At 45.1% G+C, this 25186-nt stretch overlaps 1 protein-coding gene across 3 annotated transcripts in view; it reads left to right on the forward strand.

Annotated features, from left to right (window-relative positions):
• Positions 1-25186, forward strand: part of LOC133344910 (protein LMBR1L-like) — a 63859-nt gene that overhangs the window by 32348 nt on the left and 6325 nt on the right. For all 3 annotated transcript variants that reach the window (XM_061555240.1, XM_061555239.1, XM_061555238.1), the window contains exons 9-15: positions 1648-1720; positions 7539-7622; positions 8647-8723; positions 10627-10704; positions 19158-19231; positions 20431-20521; positions 21337-21403. In XM_061555240.1, coding sequence (XP_061411224.1) covers positions 1648-1720; positions 7539-7622; positions 8647-8723; positions 10627-10704; positions 19158-19231; positions 20431-20521; positions 21337-21403 — 544 coding nt within the window. The remainder of the gene's footprint in view (positions 1-1647; positions 1721-7538; positions 7623-8646; positions 8724-10626; positions 10705-19157; positions 19232-20430; positions 20522-21336; positions 21404-25186) is intronic.

Raw genomic sequence — 25186 nt, forward strand, 5'->3', positions numbered from 1 at the left:
CAAGATGGCATTAAACAGAGGGTGTACTTTTGCTTTTATGGACGAGGAGCCAACTGAACTGGTTGGAGCTGGAGCGCGGTCGCTCTCTCGGAAATGTCCCGACAGCCAGCGCACACTTGGTGAGGATGATGAGAAGGCTTGGGAGGCAAGGGGTTGGTGGCTCGCACGAAGGTGAAACCATCGTGGTGTGTGTGTGTGTCTGTGCACAACAGACGTCGAGTTGTGAAATCGTGGTTTTTTACGCACTGTGCTGCAATTGCAGTGGCGATTTGGGTTCAATTTGTGGGCGTGCACAGGGGCTCAGCGGCATTAATAACAATGATTTCATTTTACATAGCATCATTCAAGCTAATTGCATCCCACAACGCGCTACATTAATTATATATAAAGGCCAAATCCTATTTATAGCGAGTACCAAGCGAATTAAAAACCTTATAAATAAAAATAATTAAATGAACTAAACGCAAAAACAACTAAAAGTTATAACGAAACAGAGAAATTAATCCATTAAGTCACATCCCATACCATAATCCCGACTTCTCACACATCTTGAACGTGTCCCTTTGGCTGTGAATATTTTCACTTTTTCGAGTGTCCGCTGGTGATTAAGCTGATCCAATCAACCCATTCTGTCACTCCACTGCTGGATGAGGGCTTCCCCGCGCCCTGTGGGCTGCTGCGAGGGATATTTGTCCATACTTCACCATGCTGGTCAGTGTGGGTTGACGACGGTGGGCGGGATTGCAGAACGACATTGTGTTTTATTGCACTGCCGCCCACTGCCCACGACATTAATTGCCCCCTGTCTTTTTGCTCTTTGTGGTCACCCTTCCAAGTTTGATAAAAAAAAATTGGCCTGGTGTCACGGTTGGGACAAAGAGGTTCCTCTTAGTATGCCTTGTTTCCGGTGACCTCGCGTGGGCCCACATCACACGTAGGAAACAAACAACCACAGCTGTTTCCTTCTGGGTGTTTATTGTTGTTTCGGAGTGTTGACTAAAATTCATTCAAACGGTGAATTTATTATTGAAGATGCACACGGCCGCACGCCTCATAGTCTGTGTTCAGAAAGTAGTCGTTTTACGAACAGACCGGCTTACCTCACATTAATTTTGCAGAAGAAACAACCCACGAATTAAATATTACCGTTTTATTTTCCTGATTCTATTCCAGTTGTGACGTCAGCATGAAGCCTTGAAAATCGAGATATTTATTTTCAGAAGCATTGCACTCAACGGTGCATCGCATCGTGGCAGAACACAATCGCGTTCGTAGGCCAGATAGCACATCTTCTCACAGGCCCCAGAAAGAGAATTTGCCTCATAGCAACCAAAACAAAAATTCTACTCCTCAGAGCTGAAATAGATTTGCTTGTATGTTCAGTGGCGACTGGGCGGAGATGATCAACATCGCTACACTTGAAAACCCAGTTTAACCATAGGCAGTTGAGAACCCAATTCAAACCCAGGATCTCAACGATGCTGGCTCAAGTGCCTCTGATCCTGCACATTAACCCACTGAGCCACCCAGGACACCCCCATGTATAGGCAGTGGTGTTAATAGGAGCATTGGTGGGAGTTTGTTCTCAGTCTGGCTATTGTGCTGTGTTTTGCTGGATGCGCTGACCACCACTCTGGGCGTCTGCAGCTGCTGGAGAACCTGGACGAGCAGATCGAGTGCAGCAGACTGGAGGAGGCAGTGCTCAAGCGACGGCTCAAAGGTCAGCCCCCACCCCCCCTCCTACTCCTGCCCCCTCATGGCTCCCACCACTAACGCATCACTCCCACCGCTACCTTACATTCGTGCCCCATGCTGGTTCCTCTTGCCGGCTTGCACCCATTGCCCACATGACCTCACGACTGCCGACGAACACAAAAACACAAACTGCTCTCTCTTAACCCTTTCCGTTACGAGATGTCTGCAAGTCACAGGGTGGGTGTCCCGTTCACCGCTGAATCTCGGGACGCGCAAGCGGTTGGAATTAATTTTAATTTAGAGAGGCATAGCGCCGTTTTTCTTAAAGACATTGTACTCACAGCAGAGACCTGTCGTGACACGACCGCATTTAAGGTAGCTGCCGCCAAACTGTGCCACGGCCTCCCTTGGGGGAGCCATGGTACGTCTTCTGACCTGAAGACATACTGATAAAGTTATTTCATTTGAGTTTTTCTTCCGTCATTGGAATGGAATCGGAAGAAAAACTTGTGCCGTTAAATCGACATTCACAATCGCCCCAGTGGCATCAACGGGGCATGGCTACCGTGCATTTTAATACCTCGCTGGTTTAACAAAACTTCAAACTTCAGTTTGTACAGCCCAGGATACAAGACCTCATTACGTATCCACGAAAGTGGCATGTTTTCTTGGGTGGCATTCTCTAGAAGAGGTGCTCTGCAGTGGAGCATCCACCACTGTTCCGCTGGAGTGCCGCGCACATGCACCTGCAGCAGTGCGTGCGGCCGTGTGAGCTGACAATTGAAACGGCAGCGGTGGTGCTTGCCTCGCTCAACTCCTGTGTTCGTTATCTTTATAGTTTTCTGAACACACGCCACCCTGCTCGTTTGCCTCTATTTCAGTCTGCCTTCAATATGTATGTGTGTTGAACTTGGTTTGCATCGTACGTGTCCAACCGCGCTAATCGGAGGTATAGCAGTAATTGTCATAGCTGACATACGTAGATTAGTACTATGCTACATGTCCATCCAACACATATCGTGTTGTTTTTAACAATAATCAGTGGGGAAGTTCTTCTTTTGCCATAATTCATGCTAAACCAAAAATAAAAATGCCACTTAATATACAAAAACAAGTACAAGAGGTCAGTATTTCAGCTCGCATGAATGCTGGGCCGGCGTTCGTCTCCGTTGGCACGCGGTCGCCCTGCGCAGGTGGCCGCCCTTGACTCATCATTACGATTCCTCCCTTGGAGTCACAGCTGCAACATTAATTAAATGCTATCATTTTTAAAATGTGTTTTAATTGGTTGTTATTAATATATCTTTGCAAGCTTTCTTAAAACAGTCATGTTAGAACAACTAGAAATTCTTTACTTAAATGTGAAGACCCCCGCGTCCCAGTTGGGGTTCCCCTTTGTGAAAACATTGCCATCGTCTGTAGCTGCATATGGTTCACTGATGAGCCCTTACGAGGCTGGAGCTTGGCACTATCTGCTGCGCTATGATAGGCCCACAATGCCTCCCGTGAGAGTCTGCCGGCAATAGATTAGGCGGTATTTGTCAGCAACGGAAGATTATTACCATTTTAGTTTTGGCTTTATCGTGAGTAAACGTTACAATGGGTTCAACCTCAATATTTCAAAAGGACATTGATGCAGAGTTACCGACTAATTCGTTTTCAGCATGACAAGTTTTATTTGTGTGTCCATGTGTGCTGTGGCGATGAATTTCGTGTAGTTATTGCAGCAACTTTCTAATTACAATTTGCATGACCACACAGTATTATTGTGTGGCCTTCCATGCAGCCTTTCTTCTCAGTATCATGTTGACTTAGAGGAAGCAGGTGAGCTGATAACCGTGTATTTCGTGAAGGATTCCGCATGTTTCCCACGTATTGTGGTCACATGGCAACTTATGCATAGAACACGGGTCTGGCTTCAATTAATAATTTACGTGTTTATGCTTGTGTACCCAGGAAAGCCTCACTGAGTCTCTTAACTCTTCTTCTTTTGGATTGTCCTTTCGAGTTTTAACAGTTAGGGGGCAATGTTGCTATTTGTAATTCAATTGAGTAATTTTCAGGTAATATTTCAGCATTGCAATGTTTGGCCAAAAGCATTTACATTGTATGGTTTCTTTTAGCTATGGGAGGATACCATATAACCCCGAGGAAACACATGTAGAACAGGGGAGAACATACAACCTCCACATCGAAAGACACCCGAGTCTGAAATAGAACCCAGACCCTTCTCGCTGCGAGGCGCACGTGTTACCCAGAGGTGGGACAAAGTCATTGTTATGCAAGTCCAAGTCGAGTCTGAAGTCATCAAATTCATGACTCGAGTCTGACTCGAGTCCAAGTCACATGACTCGAGTCCACACCTCTGGTGTTACCACTACACCACCATGTTTGAAACACAAAAGACGTCCTGCGCTCAGGCGTAATCCCTGCACAGCATTAGCACAAATTAATATTGGGCCAATGCTATCACACGTAGCGATTTAATGATCAGAGGTATGTTGTGAGTTGGGAAGCATTGCCTACCTGAGTTTGATTCCCGGCCATTGCTAATGTAAGTTTGCAAGCGACATCTGAACCAGTTATGGACCACCCCGCCCCCCACCCACTTCACCAATCGGTATTGACCATGAGCGGACCAGGCGTGGGGAGGCCTTCATCCAGCAGTGGATTGGCAAAGGGTTTCAAGTTGTTAATTATTGTTTTGTGAATATGTTACAACACAACCTTGTGGCGTGCACGTGTGTGCGATAAGGCTGTATTGCTGCAAACTGTTTGTGTTTTAATGTGTAGGAGTCTTGTATAGATTTGTATACTGTGCTGCTTTTTCCATGTACATGTGTCAGTAGAGAGTTGTGTGTGTGTGTATATATGTGTGTGTGTCTCGGTGTGATTCTGCGTATGTGTATGTATCATTGGATAGATGTGTGTGTGTGTAACGGTGTGTATCTCCGTTGTGTAGTGGTTAGCACGCTGCACTACCAACCCAGCGACCCGAATCTGATTCCCATTCATGGCCAACACCAGTGGCGATTACTCTGTGTAACAATTTATTTAAATATTTTGTTCCTGGGTAGTAAGTGTTATTTCTTAATTGCTTATGCCTCAAATTACATAAAATGGCTATTATTCTCCACAAACTTTGCTTTTGTGACCAGGACAGTGATATTTTGAAATTTACCTATTTTCCAGAACATTCCAGACAGATTCAGTGCTGAGTAAACTTTGAGTAACTTCTAGAAAATTATTTAACTTTCCTGTAATATATATACTAGTATAAATACAGGGGCCTTAAGCCCACCAGTTCAGTTTAGTTCAGCTGCCTAAGTGGAGACATATCTGCATTTTTCTGAGATGGCATCAAAAGGCTGTAAGCATCCGGAAGACGCATTTTGCTATGTCTGCGGCCAATTTATCAAGACAAGAGTGAAAAAGTATTCTGTGGAAGCATCTGCTAAGATGTGTGAGGCCTGCAAGGCATATTTCAGCATGCCTGTCGGGAATCAAGACAAATATCGTTTCACCTGCGAACAATGCAAAAAAACTCTGGAAGGTAAGATGGACAATTGTTGCTCGGAATTTTATGTTATAAAATTTGTTGCAATTTTTTAAATTGTAAAAGTTTTTAATTTTAAAATGTTTTACAATTTTAAATGTTATTGAAAAAATGTATCATACATGAAAAATGTTGGGAGAATCTCTTACACATTAGTGATGGGTGAAATAAATATTTTTTTGTTGGATGGTACAGAGAGGGAAAGAGAGATGTGAAGTTCGCTAGCCCAAGAATTTGGCGGGAACCCACTGACCACTCAAGCAACTGCTACTTCTTTATAGTGGACCCTTACAAACGTCGGACTGGCAAGAATGCACCTGCTATCACGTATCCGGACCTTCATACATCGCCCCGGTGCCACACTACCATGAGCTCCCCGTACCCACTCCTCTGGAGAGAGAGCAGCCGTCTTTAGAAGAGAGCAGCAAGTCAGAGAGCGAGGAAGACGTTGTAGATCCAGATGACAATTTCAGAGGTGGAGCTCAGGAGAGAAACCCATACTACCCCAACCAAAAATACCTCAACGACTTGATCAGGGATCTTGGTCTCACCAAGTCCAATGCCGAGCTTTTGACGTCTTGGCTCAAGCAGTGGAACTTGTTGGATTAAAGTGTGCAAGTCGCAGATCAGAGGAAGCATCACCAACCTTTTTGCAGCTTCTTCACCCGTCAAGAGGGGCTCTGCTTCTGCCACAATGTGACCAGTCTGTTCGAGGCAATCAGAATCGCTTGTAACCAGAATGAGTGGCGCCTCTTCATTGACAGCTCATCCAGGAGCCTCAAAGCCGTGCTGCTCCATAATGGTAACAAGTACCCGTCTCTTCCCCTGGCCCACTCGGTGCACCTCAAAGAGGATTACAACAGCATCAAGAACTTGCTGGACGCCTTGAAGTATGATGTGTACGGATGAGAGGTCATCGGAGACTTCATAATGGTGGCATTCTTGATGGGTCTCCAAGGTGGTTTTTCCCTGCTATCTTTGCCTTTTGGACAGCGGGGACACTAAGGCGCACTGCCACAGGCGGGACTGGCCACAGCGGACCGAGTTCTCTGTGGGGAGGAACAACGTCAAGTGGGAGCCATTGGTGAACCCCTGGATGGTGCTAATGCCACCACTGCACATCAATTTTGGCCTTATGAAACAATTTGTCAGAGCTGTAGATAAGGAGTCGGCAGCCTTCAAGTACCTTCAAGACTTCTTCCCTAAGCTGTCTGAGGCAAAGGTCAAAGCCGGTGTCTTCGTCGGACCACAACTAAAGAAGATCCTGGAGTGCAATTAATTCCCCAAGAAGCTCACTAGTAAGGAGAAAGAGGCTTGGAACAGCTTTGTCACAGTGGTTCATGGCTTCCTCGGCAATCACAAGGTCAAACACTATGTGGAGCTGGTTGAGACTCTGGTGAAAACTACAGCACAATGGGCTGTAGGATGTCCCTCAAAGTCCATATCCTTGATGCTCATCTTGATAAATTCAAGGAGAACATGGCAGCGTACTCTGAGGAGCAAGGCGAGCGCTTCCACCAGGATATACTGGACTTTGAATGCCGCTACCAAGGACAGTATAACGCGAACATAATGGGAGACAACATTTGGGGGCTGATTCATAATAAAAGCGATTTACAGTATAAATGCAAATCTCGAAAAACTACTCACTTCTAAATCTTTTGTAGTGACTTTTGTATTACTTTAGTATTAATGCATGTTAGCTTTGATTCATATGTTGTTGTTTTCTGACTTTATGTCAATGAAAAGACACAAATTCGCCAGTTTTCTCATTGAAAATAGTTACATTTCAAAATATCACTGCTCTGGTCACAAAAGCAAAGTTTGTGGGGAATAATAGGCATTTTCTATACTTTTTATGCATAAGCAATTACGAAATAACACTTACTACCCAAGAACAAAAATTGTGTTACATCGTCTTATCTGAACCGGTCCTGGGCCTCCCCTAGGTCGACTCGGCCTCAAATTAGTACCTGGTGCAGTGTGTAAACATCAGTACTGGGGAGACAAAGGCGGCCGAGCGTGGTGCTGGCCAACCACCCTCTCCTGTGCCGTGCCAGCCTTAATAGGTGCTCGCTAACAACACTTGCACCAACAGTCTTTTAAAGGCTATATGGGGGGATCTTTGTCTTTGTTTTGTTTATTCGTGCGCGTGTGTGTGTCTCGGGTATGTATCTACATGTATATGTATCGGTAGACAGTTGTGTGTATGTCAGTGCGTATCTGCGCGTGCATGTATATATATGTGTGTGTGTGTCTCCGCGCCACGTGTCTGCGTGGTGAGCAGGTCGCTCGGGCTGCTGGCAGCACTTGAGCGTGGAGGCTCTGAGGGAGAGAATCTTCTGGGTGAGCAAGGAGCGCAACAGCATGGGTGAGGCATTGCACGGTGCACGCAGCACTACAGGCAGCCTCGCTGTCTGTGGACTCTCACACCTCTAGATCTGGCCTGGGCCTACTCTAGTCCGACTCGGACTAGGTTTTTTTATTTTATTTGACCAGGTAAGGTCCATGAACTATATAGCTCTTGTTCAGAAGCGACCTGGACACAACTGGTAGCTCAATGAAGTGGCTCATCATGTGGAAAATTGTATAGCAGCCAAATACTTTCAAACGCATGTTTGTAAATGTGGAGGGAAAAACCGGAGGACCCGGAAGAAAAGCCAGGCTTTCCCCACACCTTCGATAAGCACGGTTGGCTATGTACTGTGCGAAAGAAGTTCAACATATATACATGTGACTACGGGGAGAACATATAAACTCCACATATACAAGCATCAGGGTCAGGATCAAACCCACGACCTTCTGCATACCAGTTTACATCTCGCTTGGTTTCCACAAGAGCTTTTGTGGGTTCCATCCTGACCCCGACGTCTGTATATTTAAAGTTTGCATCTTCTCACCGTGGTCACGTAGATTTTTCTCCGGGTCCTCCAGTTTTTCCCTCTACATTTAGAAACATGCGTTTCGAGTATTTGGCTTCGATAAAAAAAAAATCTACGTAAGCCACTTCATTGAGCTATAAGTTGCAGCCAGATTGCTTCTGAAAATAAGCTCAGCTGGCCTTACCTGGTCAAATAAAATCAGTTTAGTTTTATACATTCTCTTTGGTTCTTTCGGTAAAGTCACGTAGGTATAAAATAAAATAAAATTAATGACGACATTTCGGGCGCAACACAAGCGTCCATCATCAGGTGGGAAAGCACAGTCTGCTGCTGAGGCAGACTGTTTTAGTTTAATTGATGCAGTTAACACCAACACGGGGAAGTTGAAGGAAGGCTGGCATGCATGGTGTCGATGATCGCAAGACCATCTCATGTGTTATGGCATTCTTGATGACTGCTCATCCCCAAAGTCTGTAAGGCTAACGGAGGCTGTGTGTACCTGTGTGTGTGTAGAGCGGAGGGTTGGAGCCTCTGTTTGGCAAAGGAACTTGTGCTTCCCTCTCGTGATGCTGCTGCTCCTGCTGCTCACGGTCAGTGGCCTTCGTGTTCAGTTCCTGCCAGAGGTGGGACAAAGTCATTGATATGCACGTCCAAGTCGAGTCTGAAGTCATCAAATTCATGACTCGAGTCCACACCTCAGAGGTGGGACAAAGTCATTGTTATGCAAGTCCAAGTCGAGTCTGAAGTCATCAAATTCATGACTCGAGTCTGACTCGAGTCCAAGTCACATGACTCGAGTCCACACCTCAGAGGTGGGACAAAGTCATTGATATGCAAGTCCAAGTCGAGTCTGAAGTCATCAAATTCATGACTCGAGTCCACACCTCAGAGGTGGGACAAAGTCATTGTTATGCAAGTCCAAGTCGAGTCTGAAGTCATCAAATTCATGACTCGAGTCTGACTCGAGTCCAAGTCACATGACTCGAGTCCACACCTCAGAGGTGGGACAAAGTCATTGTTATGCAAGTCCAAGTCGAGTCTGAAGTCATCAAATTCATGACTCGAGTCCACACCTCAGAGGTGGGACAAAGTCATTGTTATGCAAGTCCAAGTCGAGTCTGAAGTCATCAAATTCATGACTCGAGTCTGACTCGAGTCCAAGTCACATGACTCGAGTCCACACCTCAGAGGTGGGACAAAGTCATTGATATGCAAGTCCAAGTCGAGTCTGAAGTCATCAAATTCATGACTCGAGTCCACACCTCAGAGGTGGGACAAAGTCATTGTTATGCAAGTCCAAGTCGAGTCTGAAGTCATCAAATTCATGACTCGAGTCTGACTCGAGTCCAAGTCACATGACTCGAGTCCACACCTCAGAGGTGGGACAAAGTCATTGTTATGCAAGTCCAAGTCGAGTCTGAAGTCATCAAATTCATGACTCGAGTCTGACTCGAGTCCAAGTCACATGACTCGAGTCCACACCTCAGAGGTGGGACAAAGTCATTGTTATGCAAGTCCAAGTCGAGTCTCAAGTCATCAAATTCATGACTCGAGTCTGACTCGAGTCCAAGTCACATGACTCGAGTCCACACCAGCTCAGAGGTGGGACAAAGTCATTGTTATGCAAGTCCAAGTCGAGTCTGAAGTCATCAAATTCATGACTCGAGTCTGACTCGAGTCCAAGTCACATGACTCGAGTCCACACCTCAGAGGTGGGACAAAGTCATTGTTATGCAAGTCCAAGTCGAGTCTGAAGTCATCAAATTCATGACTCGAGTCTGACTCGAGTCCAAGTCACATGACTCGAGTCCACACCTCAGAGGTGGGACAAAGTCATTGTTATGCAAGTCCAAGTCGAGTCTGAAGTCATCAAATTCATGACTCGAGTCTGACTCGAGTCCAAGTCACATGACTCGAGTCCACACCTCAGAGGTGGGACAAAGTCATTGTTATGCAAGTCCAAGTCGAGTCTGAAGTCATCAAATTCATGACTCGAGTCTGACTCGAGTCTAAGTCACATGACTCGAGTCCACACCTCAGAGGTGGGACAAAGTCATTGTTATGCAAGTCCAAGTCGAGTCTGAAGTCATCAAATTCATGACTCGAGTCTGACTCGAGTCCAAGTCACATGACTCGAGTCCACACCTCTGGTTCCTGCTCATAACCAACAACAGTGGCAAATATTTGAACCAGTCCAGGGCCCTCCTCGAGGTCGAATCATCCCCAAATAAGCACATGGTGCGGTGTATTTATGTATGTGTCTTGAACTTCTTTCGCACTGTACATAAAACTACAAAAAACTAAACACAGAGCAGTTGACAAGAAATTCGTTTTCAATCTAGATTTAACAGTGCATACATCCAGTGGCTTCCTAATGTCGGAAGTTTGTAAAACATAAGCACTTGGGAGACAAAGGCAGTGCTCGCTAACAGCACTTGCCCCCCAACTGTGTTGAAGGCTTTACGAGGAGACCTTTGTCATTGTGTGCGACAGGGCGTCTCCGTGGTGCTCGTGTGCTTCCACGTCCTGGTGCTGCTCATCGATGACGCGGCAATGCCCAAGGGAAGCCAGGTGAGAGTGCTCGCCCGCCGTGTCAGTGCTCAATCGCTGGGTCCCAGGACATTGCCCCCATCTCTGCACGACGGTTGAACCAAACGCCCCTCCGGCCATTCCTTCAGGCTCGCGATTCGAGTTAGTCTCTCGTTAGAACCGTCTCTCCTGGTTTGTCTGCCTCGTACATATTGCCTCGTCATTCTGTCTCGTTTTTTGTGTTAACCTTCATGAATATAAGAAGGTATAAATTGGTGGCATCATGGTTAGGGCACTGCACTCTGGACCGAGCAACCTGGGTTAATTTCCACGGCTATCATGAGTGGCAAGGGATATCAAAACTGGTGCAAGCCCTCCCCTTCCCCATGATAGATTATTGACCCCGGATGGATTTAAGTGGACTTGAATTAACCCCCAAATCCAATATAAACCCCAGGACCTTCTGACTACCAGTGAAGTATTCTGCCACAGCAACTGGTTAACGTTTTTAAAACATGAATAAATTGCGGTAATGCCGACGAGGAACTGCCTTCTCAACGGCAGTGAGAACATGGTTGTCGGCACAGTTAATAGTTATTCTACAAAAATACATAAACGTGGGGTTTCTCTCGCTTGGGCAGATTCCATCTCACGGCTAACATGTTGGATAACTGACGCGTGATGCTGGTCCATCTTAAAACTGTGACTCCTGCTGATCTCTTGAGTGTGAAACAATCGAATTGAAACTTAACATGCAGCTAACACTGAAATGGAGCGCCATCTAATGTTGAGTGAGAGGTGGTGGTGGCTATATGCACGTGGCCTGTAAGCCAGCACTGCAGAGGCAGCAAGGTTTTTGTGGATCGCACAAATGTGAAACTCCCTTCCCGTGGGCGTCGAGGAGGTGCCATACCCTGACGTGCCGCGAGGAAACGGTGCAACAAAATGTCGACGAATCTTCATTGGTTTCGTCCTCTGAAATTGTTCCCGAATCGTGATGTGATGCCCTTCTGGTGGAGTGAGTTCCATAGGGAAGATCATTTTTTGGTTTGTTGCATGACTACAATAATCGCCCAATTGAGATGTACATTACTCTTATTGGTGATCAAAAACCCAATGAAAATGTTTGTCAAGGTGTCATCATGGCTCCTGCATTAATACCATCACCATCGTGTTCTTATTAACCATCCGTGACAGAGCAACAAAGGTTCGGATTGGGTTGTTGTGAGCTGAAATTCCAGTTAGGCATCGATAAAATAAGTACCACTTTTCAGAAATCAAGAATGGTTGTACTTATTTTTGACTGGTACCCGCCATGACAATGTAGACAAATGTGAACACAGCCCCATACTCATTTGCACAGGCGTCACTGTGATTTAATGTATTACAATATTACATTTTATACGGTTTTCATGACTTTTCACCATCGATTGTATTGTGTAGCAGTAAGGATGATACTTATGAGTACTATTAATAATTGAGATCATAAAATCGATAAACAAAGGTCGTCCTGTTGGAAATCTGGCCGTCAAAGTGGGAATGTGGAATTTCCACCACCAGCGGAAAATAAGCCTGCCCAGCAAGAAGCAGAAAGAAGCTGGGACTTATTTATTTTTGCGTTCTCTATTTGAGGGTTTGTTCTTTGATAGCTCCAAATGTTTTAGGAACTTTGGCCATTGATGTCTTGCTTTACAATGAAGAGACGATGAGACTCTTTTCTCTTCTTTTGAGATACTGTGTCTAACTGTGCACAAAAAGTTAATGTTTCAACCCTGGTGGATTTTTTTACGAATACAGCATAATTTCGGAATCGCGAATTATGAAGCGGAATTATTTTACAGCACAATAAAAGCTTGTTTTGCAACACTGCAATCAGTGCTCTCTACGAGGGACGTAGGAGTCACAGTTGGTATGTTCTCAGGGTTACTCTAATAATGCACAGACAGGTGGTGGTAGTGGAAAGACAAATCTATTGGCCAGGCGCCTTCTCAAAACATGAGATTGCCTCGCAGCGGCATGAGACTGGGTGGAAGAGAAGGATTGTTTTGCACTGCAGACCATCCACAATCTGTTGACTGGCTGTTGATTGCTTCGTAATTGATTTTTGGGTCGGAAATATTGCAACTGCCTGATGATTCTGGTCATATCTCAAACACGTCAGTGTGCTGAAGTAGTAATAAATTGGCACGTTTATTGACATGACAACTTTATTAATTGGCAATGTACGGTGATAGAGAGGTTATGACAAATTTAACACTATGACACCTCCTTTACCAGTAGCAAAATATAGCAATAGGTTTTTACCCTTTTATCTGGTACAAAGACTGACACCTTTATACAAGGGATCATGTTTGCAATAACCACAACACAAGCAGTCAAAATGCAAACAAAAAGAAACAACACCAATGGAGACTAGGCTCTAAGAAAAGCTGTCTCGGGTGTGGACCAATCAACTTCAAGGACAGTGCATATCATTATCAGAGTTGTTTCTTTTTGTTTGCATTTTGACTGCTTGTGTTGTGGTTATTGCAAACATGATCCCTTGTATAAAGGTGTCAGTCTTTGTACCAGATAAAATGGTAAAAACCTATTGCTAAATTTTACTTAAGCGATCTGACCCAACAACAATCTATTATGGATAATAATAATAATATTGGTCACGAACGTCTGCGTGTTACATTTAGCTGCTGCTGATTGTTCATCGACTGTGAATTAAATAATAATGGGCTCTTGCATCAGGGCATTGTGCTGACTTGAACATATTCATACCTGTCAACCCATACGGTTTACCCATAGTCTTGTACGAGGAAATTTTATTTTTAAGGTCCATACTGCGTACAGCCATTTTAATACAGGCAAAAAAATAAATTGTTTATTACTTTGTGTTTCTCCCTTGTGATTGGACGTTGTTGGATGAACGTTGAGATTTATAAGGACACGGGGTGACCAATCAAGTCTGAATTGGTCTGTAATAAGGCAGACACTGATAAGGGGTTGACAGCTATTCATATGAACGTGAGAGGCCTGGCTGTGCTCGTGTGTTATCCTCCATTGCCAGTGACCGCTTGCTAAATGTGGGCATTCAGAGCAGTCTGTTGCTGGGTATGGCTCACCGATGATCCATTAAGGGCAAAACACCCCATGACTGGGCCCATCCGGCCCGTAGGCCCTGGTGCATTTGCACCGCCTGCACACTCATTCGCTACTCACTGGTGGGGTTGGATTAATCCATCATCTCTGTCGACTGCTCGTTGTCCATAACATCAATTCTGGCTGCTACAAGCTAAGGCTGGGCCTGGAGCTGTAGGCTTAGTCTCGTAGATGGCCGGAGGGCGTGCACGTGATGCACGCATGCACGCAAACGCATGCGATGCGTGTGCCTTAAGGAATTTTACACTTGTACATAAGCACCTCCGATTAGAATGGTTAGCAGTTATGTGTGGTGTCAAACAAGTTCAACAAACATACATAGTGTTTTGCGAGTCTCCTAAACCCCGCTGGTGTGCGAGATGGCCACGAGATGGCAACGAGATGGCAACGTAGCAAATGAGTTCCTCAGCTGTCTGTGTGAAACCGTTTGAGTGTTTTCCCCTCGTATGCTTGTGTTTTCTCTGGGTACACCAATTTCCTTTCAAGCATACGAAGCACAACTTACTTAGAATTAATTGTATGAATCATCCCGTGACAAGACTCCTCTTGAAAAGTGATTATTTCCCCGTACAGGGGACGCTGTTTTTAGACTCATCGGCCAGACGCACCGAACTGCCCCCATGACTGAATGGAATGTGCCAATTTGCCCTTTCAGATCAACCCTCGGCCTGTCCCCACACCCTAGACAGATAGAAGCAATTGGAGCTTGTTTACTGGGGGATAATGGTTAACTGTAACAGTTGACTCATCATCAGCAATCTCAATATTTTCTCAGCAATCTCTCCATAGACAGCTTGACGTGCGCAGTTTTGGCCACTCGTCGCCAGAATCATCTGCGTAGTCTTGTGGTCAAGCTGAAGGTATGCATTGCAAGTGGAATATTTGGCCAACTGTAGCATGCGCCGACACACTTTACGCATTGATTGGGCTGAATAAAATTACGCTAGACTACATGGTACAGTACAGTGTGGTGATGCCTACACTATGCTAGGCGGTAAGTTAAATGATCTAGAGCTGGACTATCCGATTATTTAAGTCACACATTACTCCAACGATTATCAGTTCGATTACTCTATTAATTGGATCACACAAATTTAATTGGATCACACGAACTATTCTGGCAAATCGTCCGATGATGCTAGATTTAATTACCAGCGAAGCGTCGTACTCAAATTGTTAAATGTTGTGGATGTACTCTCCAACACACCGGTGGGCTGAAGTAGTAACTAATTGGCGGTTTGTTTACGTGACAAATCCCTTACTAATTGGCTGTGTCGGGTGGTGGAGGGTTACGACACATTTATACTTACGCAATCTAACCCAAAAACCTTTATAATCCTACTGGCTCAAATGACGTGTACCACACCTGGACGTTTTACAACGCTTTGTTTCCATGACAACCAGCAGTCGCAGTTCTGTTTAAATTATCAGCCTTATATTTTGTTTCGATGACAACCATCGTTCCAAAACCATGAACATTACTTCCTACTCTACAGTGGTTGTACGTGCGTGCATTACATTTGTTTTGGTCGAAAACGGCAGGAATTCACTCCGTATTTTGCCCGCGTGCTTGTTTGTGTATGGTCCACTTTTTAAATAATTTCTGCGTGTAAGTTGTATTTGTTTAGCTCCATTGAAAGGAAAATGGGACTGAAATGGGACTGGTAATTGGAAGGAAAATGACACTGACAAACAGCATGCACTTAAGTGGCTTGTTTTGTTATGTGCTGTACACTATGTTGTGTTATATTGTATTCGGGCTCTACCATGTGATCCCAACTGTGACGGCAGCCGAGATCCATAAGTAATGGTTAAACCACCTGCACATAACTCAGATAATTATCTGTGCTGCCGCTTTCAGGGTCACGATGTGCTGAGGAACCTCTTCAACGCAATTAACGATCGATACGGTGAATCTCTTTACGTTGTTCAACCATGTCTTGTCCTTTTTTTGTTCCATTCCTCGATGTGTAATGGACTCTATGTGATCAAATTAGATAGCTATATGGCATTGGTTACTTGAGAAATAACCATGTATTTATCCAGGTAATCCACGCAAAAGCAAGCAGACTCTGTCAAGAGGGTCCTGGATTGAGATGTTTGGTCAACTTATTTTTATAACTAGCATTTTACATGGGGGGGATGAAACCAAGGACCCCCGTTGACTCAAATTTGGGGTTAAAATCCATGTGGCGGTTAACTTAGTCCACCATCGATCTTGGGTCGATAAATTAACTCCCACTTTTGTGAGAATTCAACAGCGATCATCCTATGCATAGGTAAGCACCTACTGCCATATAGCAATGTGGAATATCGATTACAAGCTTGGGGCTGCCGGCCGAGGTGAGCAGTGCCTGAAGTTTGCTTGAAGATGGGAGAGACGCTTTTTGTTGATTGTTTTTTTCGTAACGACGTTCCTCACAGAGAGAAACGCAAAGATGATCGCCCTGTTGTGGTGAAAGGTCACACACATGCAGTAGGTCAGTGACATTAAAGGCCTAGAGAGGTCTTCCTCTGTACCAATGCTCACTTTTTTCATTCCCGATAGCGACGTGGCGCTTGACCTTTAGAGTGCCAGTGCACATTTTGGGGTAAAGTACGCGTTATTTTTAGCACGACAAATATCTCCCTTGCTCCCACGCTGACGTGGCTTGTCGGCAGATTCGCTCTCGTGCCTTTTTCCCCTCGCTTTAATTTTAACCGCACTTGAATATGTGGCAGGAATCTGACCGCTGGGTTTATTTGTATTTCTATTTATTTTATACACAATGGCCTTAATGTATCCTCGCCGAGGCTCCAGAAACTCCGAGGCCAGGATGACGCTCGCGAGTCTGCCCCGGGGGGGGAGGCGGGTGGCGGGGGGCACACGTCGCGAGCCCTCTCTAAAAAAAAAAAATCCGCGCACGCTGGCAACGAACGAATAACGCCCCGACTGTGGAAGGGAAATGGATTCCGGGAAGGGCGCTCACTGCTAATTAGGTGTGTCTTCCACTGCAGCCGTTGTTTATTTGCAAACCGTTAATTTTAGAGCAGGGCAGAGTTAAAACAGGATGCCCTGGCGGTGGTGGACTGGCGGGCATCCTCGGGCCATCCAGGACAGTGTAAAGTGACTTCGAGACGCACGGTTTCAACGTCCGTGGGGGGGGGGGGGGGGGTGCCTGAGGAAGCACTTAATCCGATTTTTTTATTTAATTAGTGGAAATTAACCCGAGTGCATGAGTTCTCGCTTGATTTTTTTTTTATTAATTTCTACTTTTTTCATTGCTGGGACCTGTCCTTGGCAGTCTGTAGCTGGATGTGGATTGATGATGAGTCCTTATGATGACGAAGTGTACCTTCAGTATGATGGGCCGCTCGGATTGACTTATTTGAAAACCTCGTGGCCGAAAGATCATTTGTCAGTGATTTGATGTCATCATTTACATTTTTAGAATGTTCTTTTTTTTGTAAATCTCTCATAAGCAAGATTAAATTTGAAAGTGTCTCCATACCCAAAAGGGCATTGTGCGGTGCTAGAGTAGTTTACAGCCCTGCGCCAGAGGTGTGATTTCCACATTCCTATGACAAGGGTGAGTATTTCTAAACCATTGACTATTGAATTTTCACAATGTATGGTGCTCAATGTCTCTATCCTGGGGAAACGATTGGCTGGGTTGACCCCAAATAGTGTTTTAACTCGGATGCTTCCGACTTTTAGTTACATGCTCTGCCACAGAGTCATCCGGTCTAATTGAAACTAATTCATAAGCAACTGCAACAGGTTTTGGTATTTATATAAATTAGGCAATTTTTTTGTATTACCTCTTGCCTGGTTTTCGTAAGTTTATTTCAATAATTTCACTTTCTGCTTTAAGGTTTCATTGGGTTTGCAGATATTTTGTCAGAGTACACCGTGGTTCTTGATTACTTTTTTGTTGCAAATGTTCTGTGCTGTGCCAGCTTTTGTGACCGAGGTCTCGCTTGCAGAAGAGGCTTTCACCCTCAACGGGCTCTCGCCTGATTATCAATAAATATTGAGCAAGTCGCACTCACACGTGGCGAACTCATTCGGTGCATTTCACTTTGGCGGCGTGAGCCCAGGAGTACTGTCCTTCGTGTTGTCTTCGTGCTGTAAGCAGAAGCTCCCTGGGTTTTGATTTTCCATGAAGCTCATGGTCCACCCTAAATTGCATCTGCACAAACCGTGGCAGATGCGGATACCTGATGCATAAATCGAAAATTAAAAACTCTCCAGTGTGTGACTGTGGTCATCCAGAATAGACAGTACAACAAATAACGACGCAATGCCCGATCCACACACATGAAGGAGACATCACGGCGATACACTCCACTGCTTCTGATGTGGTTATCTGGCTTAACCACCTGAATGTGGAATTGTAGCTGTTCTTCTGCATTTACATCAGCCATTTGAAAGAAGAAGCACTGTGATTGGTGGAGGCTTTATTCAGGCTGCTCATTTGAAAATTACTGGTTTGAGGCTAAGGTCTGCAGAGAGAAAGAGCCCCTGATCGTCATCAGAATGCTGACGTGGCTGCTGCCCCCACATATGAGATCTGCACATTCTCCTCAGAAAACCCAACAGAGGAACATTGATCCAAGAGGTTTTGTGGTCAATGGATCGAATGTTACTTTATTTCATAATTATAAACAGCTCCAGCATCTGTTTGTTTTATTTGAACAAGTAATTTTCCAGCAAAGTTCATATTTATTTATTTAGAGTATTTTTGTTCAAGCCACAATGTTAACTAATGGCTTTTGCCAATAAAATCAAACTGCTCGGTGGCATTGGTTTTACAGACCACACCCTGATGATGACTCAGTGAAATAAAACCCAGGCAGAGGGTTTACCTTGTGTAAACTAACACTACTAGCTTTTACTGATCTGGAAAGCCTGTAGGTTGATGGTTCAAATGATACACTCAAACATACCTGGTGTGTTGCTTAAACAGCATCCCAAGATGCCTTTGCATTTAGACTTTTTGTAAATTCGAATTGTATTGTATCGTTGTTTTGCACATAATACAGGTTTTTTGGGGGGTTTATCAAGTTTTGCCAGACCAAAGTATAATGTTCAATACATGTGTGCATACACGACATCGTATTTGTTGCCAGGCATTCTGTAAACCTGCAAGGCCTGGCCAGACGTAATGAACGTTTGCTTCTCTCCGGGAGAGACTTGGGCGGTGCCACACCAGGCTGTTCCTTCTCTTGCCCTTTTCCTCATTGCTAACTTCTCCCTGTTGAAAGTGACCACGGCACCTCGTCACAGTGATGCCCACCGGCCCCATGGGTCCCCCCCCCCCCCCCCCCGTGCGGTCCGTTGTCTTGCCCCTGTGCTGTGGTAGGAGGTGGGCTTTGGGAAGGCCTCTCTCTCGGCGTTCGGGCCTCTGGGAGCCACTTTGGAAGTCGCGCTCATCTTGTATCCTTTTCGCAGCCTCCACGCCCAGATCCCCACACGTACATGCTCATGCTGGCTGGGTGGTGCAGTCGTAACATTCGTGCCTCATAGCAAGATAGGCCTGGGTTCGATTTCCAACTCTGGCCGAGGGAGTTCTTGCTTTGTTCTGCATGAGTTTCCTGTGTCCTCTGGTTTCTGCTCATAGCTATGTAACTGGTACTGATCCAAACGTCCTCATGCTGAAAATGTACTGCTAATTACTCAATTGGGGTTACACGCATAGCAACATCGCCCTCTGTTGCAAAAAACTTGGCAGGACCCTCCCATTCCCGCACCTCCGATAATTATCGCAGTTGGCTACGTACGGTGCGAAAGAAGTTCAACGTACATACATACGTACAAAAGAGTCCATGAGACTCGGTGAGGTTTTTCTGGATTAACAAGAGTAAGAGTCAAAATGTCACATGTGTACGCTCTTAGTTTACTTATGAATGTTTTTGTGAAGGGAATCAATAGTTTTATTTCAAATAAGTGGGAGCCCGTTGAGAAATATAGCTTTTTAGAAGGGGGACTTGGGGGCACGCAATGCAATATATGCAACATTAGCAAGTAAGCAATAATCTCAAATTGTTTCTAAATTGGTTAATTCGATATCTTTGCTTTGCACTCTTATTTTCTACTTTTCTAATTGTCCGGTGGAGCATTTTAATGCAATCATCTACAAAAGTCACTATTAAAGAACATTAAAATGATCAGTTTTAAAACAAATGTATACAATAAAAATGGAATGTTTTTTAAACAACACAAGGATTAAAATCACAATGTTGTTAACCTGTCCGTGATACTTTAATAATCTATAGTTACACAGAGAAGTCTCATTGAGCCTCAGGACTCAGTCCCAACAGGGTTCCGTTTGGAAAATTTGGAAAACTGGTCATGAAATATTTTGTGCTTGCATTATGATACTGAAACACCCGGAGACACCTGGCACGTGAGAGAAGATAACACTGAAACTCGTTCATGTGTAGATCGAAGTATTTGTTGTGTCACCTCTTACAGGCACTGCTCCATTTTCCCCACAGGTGAGTGTCTCAAACACAAAGGGCCCATCCCCGCATTATCCCCCCCCACCCCACATGCCGACAGCTGTGCTAGACATTTCTACAGGAATCCGAGAATGCGCTGGCAGTGTACAGACCTTAACGTCATCCAACGCCCAGCTACCTGATGGTGTCGTCTGTGGTGGGATTCTACAGCCTGCCCCACTTCTGCACGCTTCTACCCAGAAACCGCAGCATGCCAATGACCAAGGTACAAGTGCAGCGCATTGCCCCACAATGTACACAGCTGAGCGCTGCCCAACACCACGAAGCTCCCCTCTCCAATCAGTACTGCTAGACTATTCAGAAACATGCGTTTGTAAATTTCACCATGATAAGGCACTTCGTTAAGTTATCATTTGTGGCCTGTTCGCTTCTGAAAAGGAGCCATATAGCCCGATGGGCCTTATCTAATTAACATTTTAAAAAGTTTTGTATCGGTGGTTCCTGGTGACTCCAGTTTGAGTAGGGAATAAACTCCACCTCGATTTGTCCAGTTCCGTATGGCACAAGTGGGGAACTTAATTTGGTTATTTCAATTTGACACTCAAAGTGTGACGATGCACTGAGAAAACTTCTGAGTCTCAAGACCTGTTTTCATGAGGACGTGTGCATGGAAATGTTTGGCCAATCTATTTTTAATAAGCATTCCCTGCTTTATTATACATTCTCACACTGAAACACAAACTCGTGTCAAAGACAAACATCCCCTGTGTAGCCTAGCAAGCACCTATTGTAGCTTGTGAGCACCTTTAGACTAGCGGGAACCTATTCAGGCCGTCATGGTGCATGAGGGGGTGGTTTGGCAAGACCCATGCCAGGCAATCTTTGGACACCTTGGCCATTAATGAGTGCCTGGTGATATGTGTTCTCATCAGCATGGTGTTGGCCACACCACTTACTCGGTGATCACCCTGGCCTCAGTAGGTACTTGGCTATTAATGTGATCTCTAACAGCAGAGACGGTGTATAGTGCTGATCAGGTCTTTTTGTATTTGTCTGTCTCCGTGTGTGTGCCACTCTCAGATTATCGGTAACTGTGTGAGCCTGTTGGTGCTGAGTTCTGCTCTTCCTGTGCTGTCCCGAACTTTGGGTGAGTCCTAAGCGGTCACATTCACTCCGAGCACATGTCACATCCTGCTGTGAGGCAACATGACCACGTCTCGGGTTGCATACTGTAATAAGAAACAATGGCCTTCATGTACCCACGATAGACTCACTGAGTCTCACGACTGTGTCTCAGTAGGCTCCTGCATTGAGATGTTTGGCCAGTTTCACAAATGAGTGTACAGGATGTGGGAGAAAACCACACAGAGAAAGCCCACGTATTTCGATAGATTCAGGAATCCATTGCTGTTCAATACAGCTTAAATACAGCGGTTGCCTTTGGGTAGAGCCACGCTATGTGACCGAGTGCCTTTTGACGTAGCCCAGTTTCAATGAGCCCTGCCCAGTAGAGGGAGAGATTGCGTTGTGTGGGTGTCTAGCAATGCCGCCGCAGAGCAAGCAAATCAAAGGCGCCGTAAAAGCCACCACTTTCAAGTTCCCATTCCATCTCGTAAAAATCAATTCTGCACCGACTTGAGCAAACAGTGACAAAACACACAGGACAGGTACGTGGTGCTCACGCCCAAAACACAAACGCACGCAGGCATACACACACAAAGATAAAATCCCCCTCTTAGCGTTATAGACTGTAAGGGCAAGTGTTGCTAGTGCGCACCTGTTAAGGCTGGAACGGGCGAGAGGCGGTGGTGCGGTGAGCAACCGCACCTTTAGTCTCGCCAGTACTTGTGGGAACTTCCTCCACAAGGTACGTTTTTTTAAGGCCGAGTTGGCCTAGCGAAGGCTCCGGACAGGTTCAGATATCACTCGCCACTGATGTTTGGTGTCACGGCTGGGAAATGAACCACAGTTGCTAGGGTTGTAGCATCGTGTGTAACTCACTGCACCACATCGCACACGCAGAGACAAAGATCCACCATATGCCTGCATAGGCTTTTGGGGCAAGTTCTGATCCCGAAGTACATTGTTTTGTTGTGATTTATTTCTCAATCCTTGTGCACCCCTGCCAACTACATCATTCCATTCTGTCATCGTTTTGTAAGCTATGTCAAGCACCTTAAGTGAAGGCGCTCTATAAATATAAGTGAATTCAGACGCTGTTGCCTCGACAGACCTGGTCTCACCTGAGGACGGCTGCTTGCGTTGTGGCCGAAACGTCGTGAGAATTATTTTATTATGTTTTATTTTTATTATTTAATTATTTCCATTCTACGTGACTTTACCGAAAGAACCAAGAAGAGAAATATAAGTGACCTTAAATTAAGGATGCCTGAGGACTTGGTGTGGCCATAACCATGCCTGGCCACCTTTGTATCCCAAGTTCTGGCACCACACCAGGTACACAATTGAGGCTAAAGTGACATAGGGTAGGCCCGTGACTGATACAGACATAATTTGTCACCGATTCTAGCCCCGGCCGGGAATCCAACTCTGGTCAATGTGTGCATAGCGCAATGCCCTTGGCACTATATCTCACATGCACACAAACACAATTGCACCTCGACACATACATGCAGTTCACAAAGAGTACAGAAATGCATACGCATGCACAAACCGTCCGGAGTCTATTGACCTGGCAACGCTGGTTGTGGTTTGTAAACGAAACACACTTTTCGAGAGTGAGCCAGGCTAATCGCGTGCCTCAGGCGCGTGACATCGCGACCGTTGCCCTCGTCCGGCCCATAAATCGTGATGGCCGATTTTAAGTTCAGTGCCCAATGGGCCAGGGAGCCAGCTCGGTTATGAAGTCTCAGGCACCACTTTCAATCCTGTGGTAAGACACTGGCACGGGCACAGCCCCAGGAAGGGACTGGTCCACGTGACTTGGAGCTGGTCATGGAAGCAACGGATGATGTTAAAGTTACGATTGCGTGGAAATTGAGCTGTTTAGCGTGTGCGATCATGCTGGTCGCTTGGACACAGGGCGCTACGACGATGGGTGCTCGTCGACAAATGGTCGTTGATTGTGGAGGTCCCGTGACAGTGCCTGCGTTGTTTGGACTTTTGAAAATAAAACATTGGGAACCCAAAATACGCTTTGTAGGCGTTGACTTTGGCTCGGAGCGCCACGTGTCGTGAGCAGGCATGACAGGGGCACTCGCACGAAACACAAACATTGCTCCTCACTTCCTCGCCCCGCCCACACCCGTCCACTGTGTGTGTGCTCGCATGTGTGCGTGAACACACGGCATGTTATGTGCGAGTGCATGTATGAGTAGACGGCCGAGCGGTTAAACCGGCGAGTTAAAACGGTGGTGAATGCAGGTGGGTGCGTACGCCAGGCAACTTATTCATCAAACCCAAAGCACTTGAATCTGTCACGTGACCTCCTCGAGCAGAGCAGTTGCCAATGTACATTACCTTAACGTACTTTTTGATTCTTTCGGTAAAGTCACGTAGGTATAAAAATTGAATAAATCACGACGTTGCGGGCGCAACACAAGCGTCCGTCATCAGGCCAAGTTTTCTCACCTGATATACGGATGCTTGAGTTGCGCTCCAAATGTCGTGATTTGTTTTATTTTATGCCCACGTGACTTTACCGAAAGAACCAAAGAGTATGGATTCCTGCCGCCAGAAAGCCTCAAATCAAGATTGTTACCTTAACGTGTTAACACTGCTCGGCATTATCATATTAGTTAAATCCCACACAGTTGCTAAATGGTTATTAATTTGAAGGAGCCTTGCTTGGATGTCCATTGTATTAAATGAAACAATCTTCATTCACAATTGAATCGGGGTGGTGGTCTTAGATGAGCAAATTAATCCTGATAGCTGATTGCATTGATTGTCCGTGATATTGCAGATGCGGATAATGGAAAGGTTTAGTTATCAATTGCTGTTAATCGTAAACGTGTTTTTTTTCCACCACACAGAAAAGGTGTAATAAGCTTGGCAAGAATTAGCAGTCCTAGCCAAACGTTGCATTTCGCAGTGGATGCTAGAAACAACTTCGTTGACCGTTAACCCCCTTGACCCCAACTCGATACCATAACATTTAAAATTTACATGAGGTGGATGTGGTACAATTGCGATATTGCAAACATTGCACATCGCCTCCCTGAAAATACAAATTTCCCACTGGTATTTTAATCACTTAACTGCAAAAAAAAATTAATTATAGATAAAATAGGAATGTCTTTCCATTATTCATTTGGTTTGCGCCTTCTATACTCAGACGTATGTGAACTTATAACAAGGTGAGAGCCAATTATGGCAAAAGTCTCTTGCAATAAATGAACTGTATGGAACAAAATATGAGGAGGAAAATATCCGTTGTAAAAAAGCAATGAAGATGACGACGGATTCCTTAAGAAAAAAAACTTTAATAACATGCAAATAAATCTTACTTTATTTCAGATGAAATGAATAGTTCTCATCTACAAACCAGTTTGATCCCATCGGAGCAATTTGCGATGAGCATTGTCCCTGCAATTTCTGCACCTGCACACAGCGTACACGACCCCCACTTGCAGTGTAGTGTGGTATGCCTCTCGCAAGAAGAGTACAGCAAGCAGGCTGATGACCTTCTGTGAAAACGTGAAGTGCTCTCGTCTCGTAAGCATTGCTTTCTGCTGCAACTATGGCTTCCTCCACATTGGCACGAACACTGAAAAGGGAATTGGCTCATCAGCTCAAGCAATGACATTACCCGAATGACCTCAAACTGTTATTCTATTTCTGAGTATTATGTTAGCATTAATACAAATTATGGTTGTATGCAGTGCTTGCAGAGGATACGAGAAATTTTATGTCAGGTCGGGTAAAACAGGTTGGAGAATTGATAATAGTCCATGGCAAGATAGAACAG

This window comes from Lethenteron reissneri, chromosome 20 (genome assembly GCF_015708825.2).
Source record: "Lethenteron reissneri isolate LAM-NWPU_2019-01 chromosome 20, ASM1570882v1, whole genome shotgun sequence".
Taxonomy (NCBI): Eukaryota; Metazoa; Chordata; class Hyperoartia; order Petromyzontiformes; family Petromyzontidae; genus Lethenteron; species Lethenteron reissneri.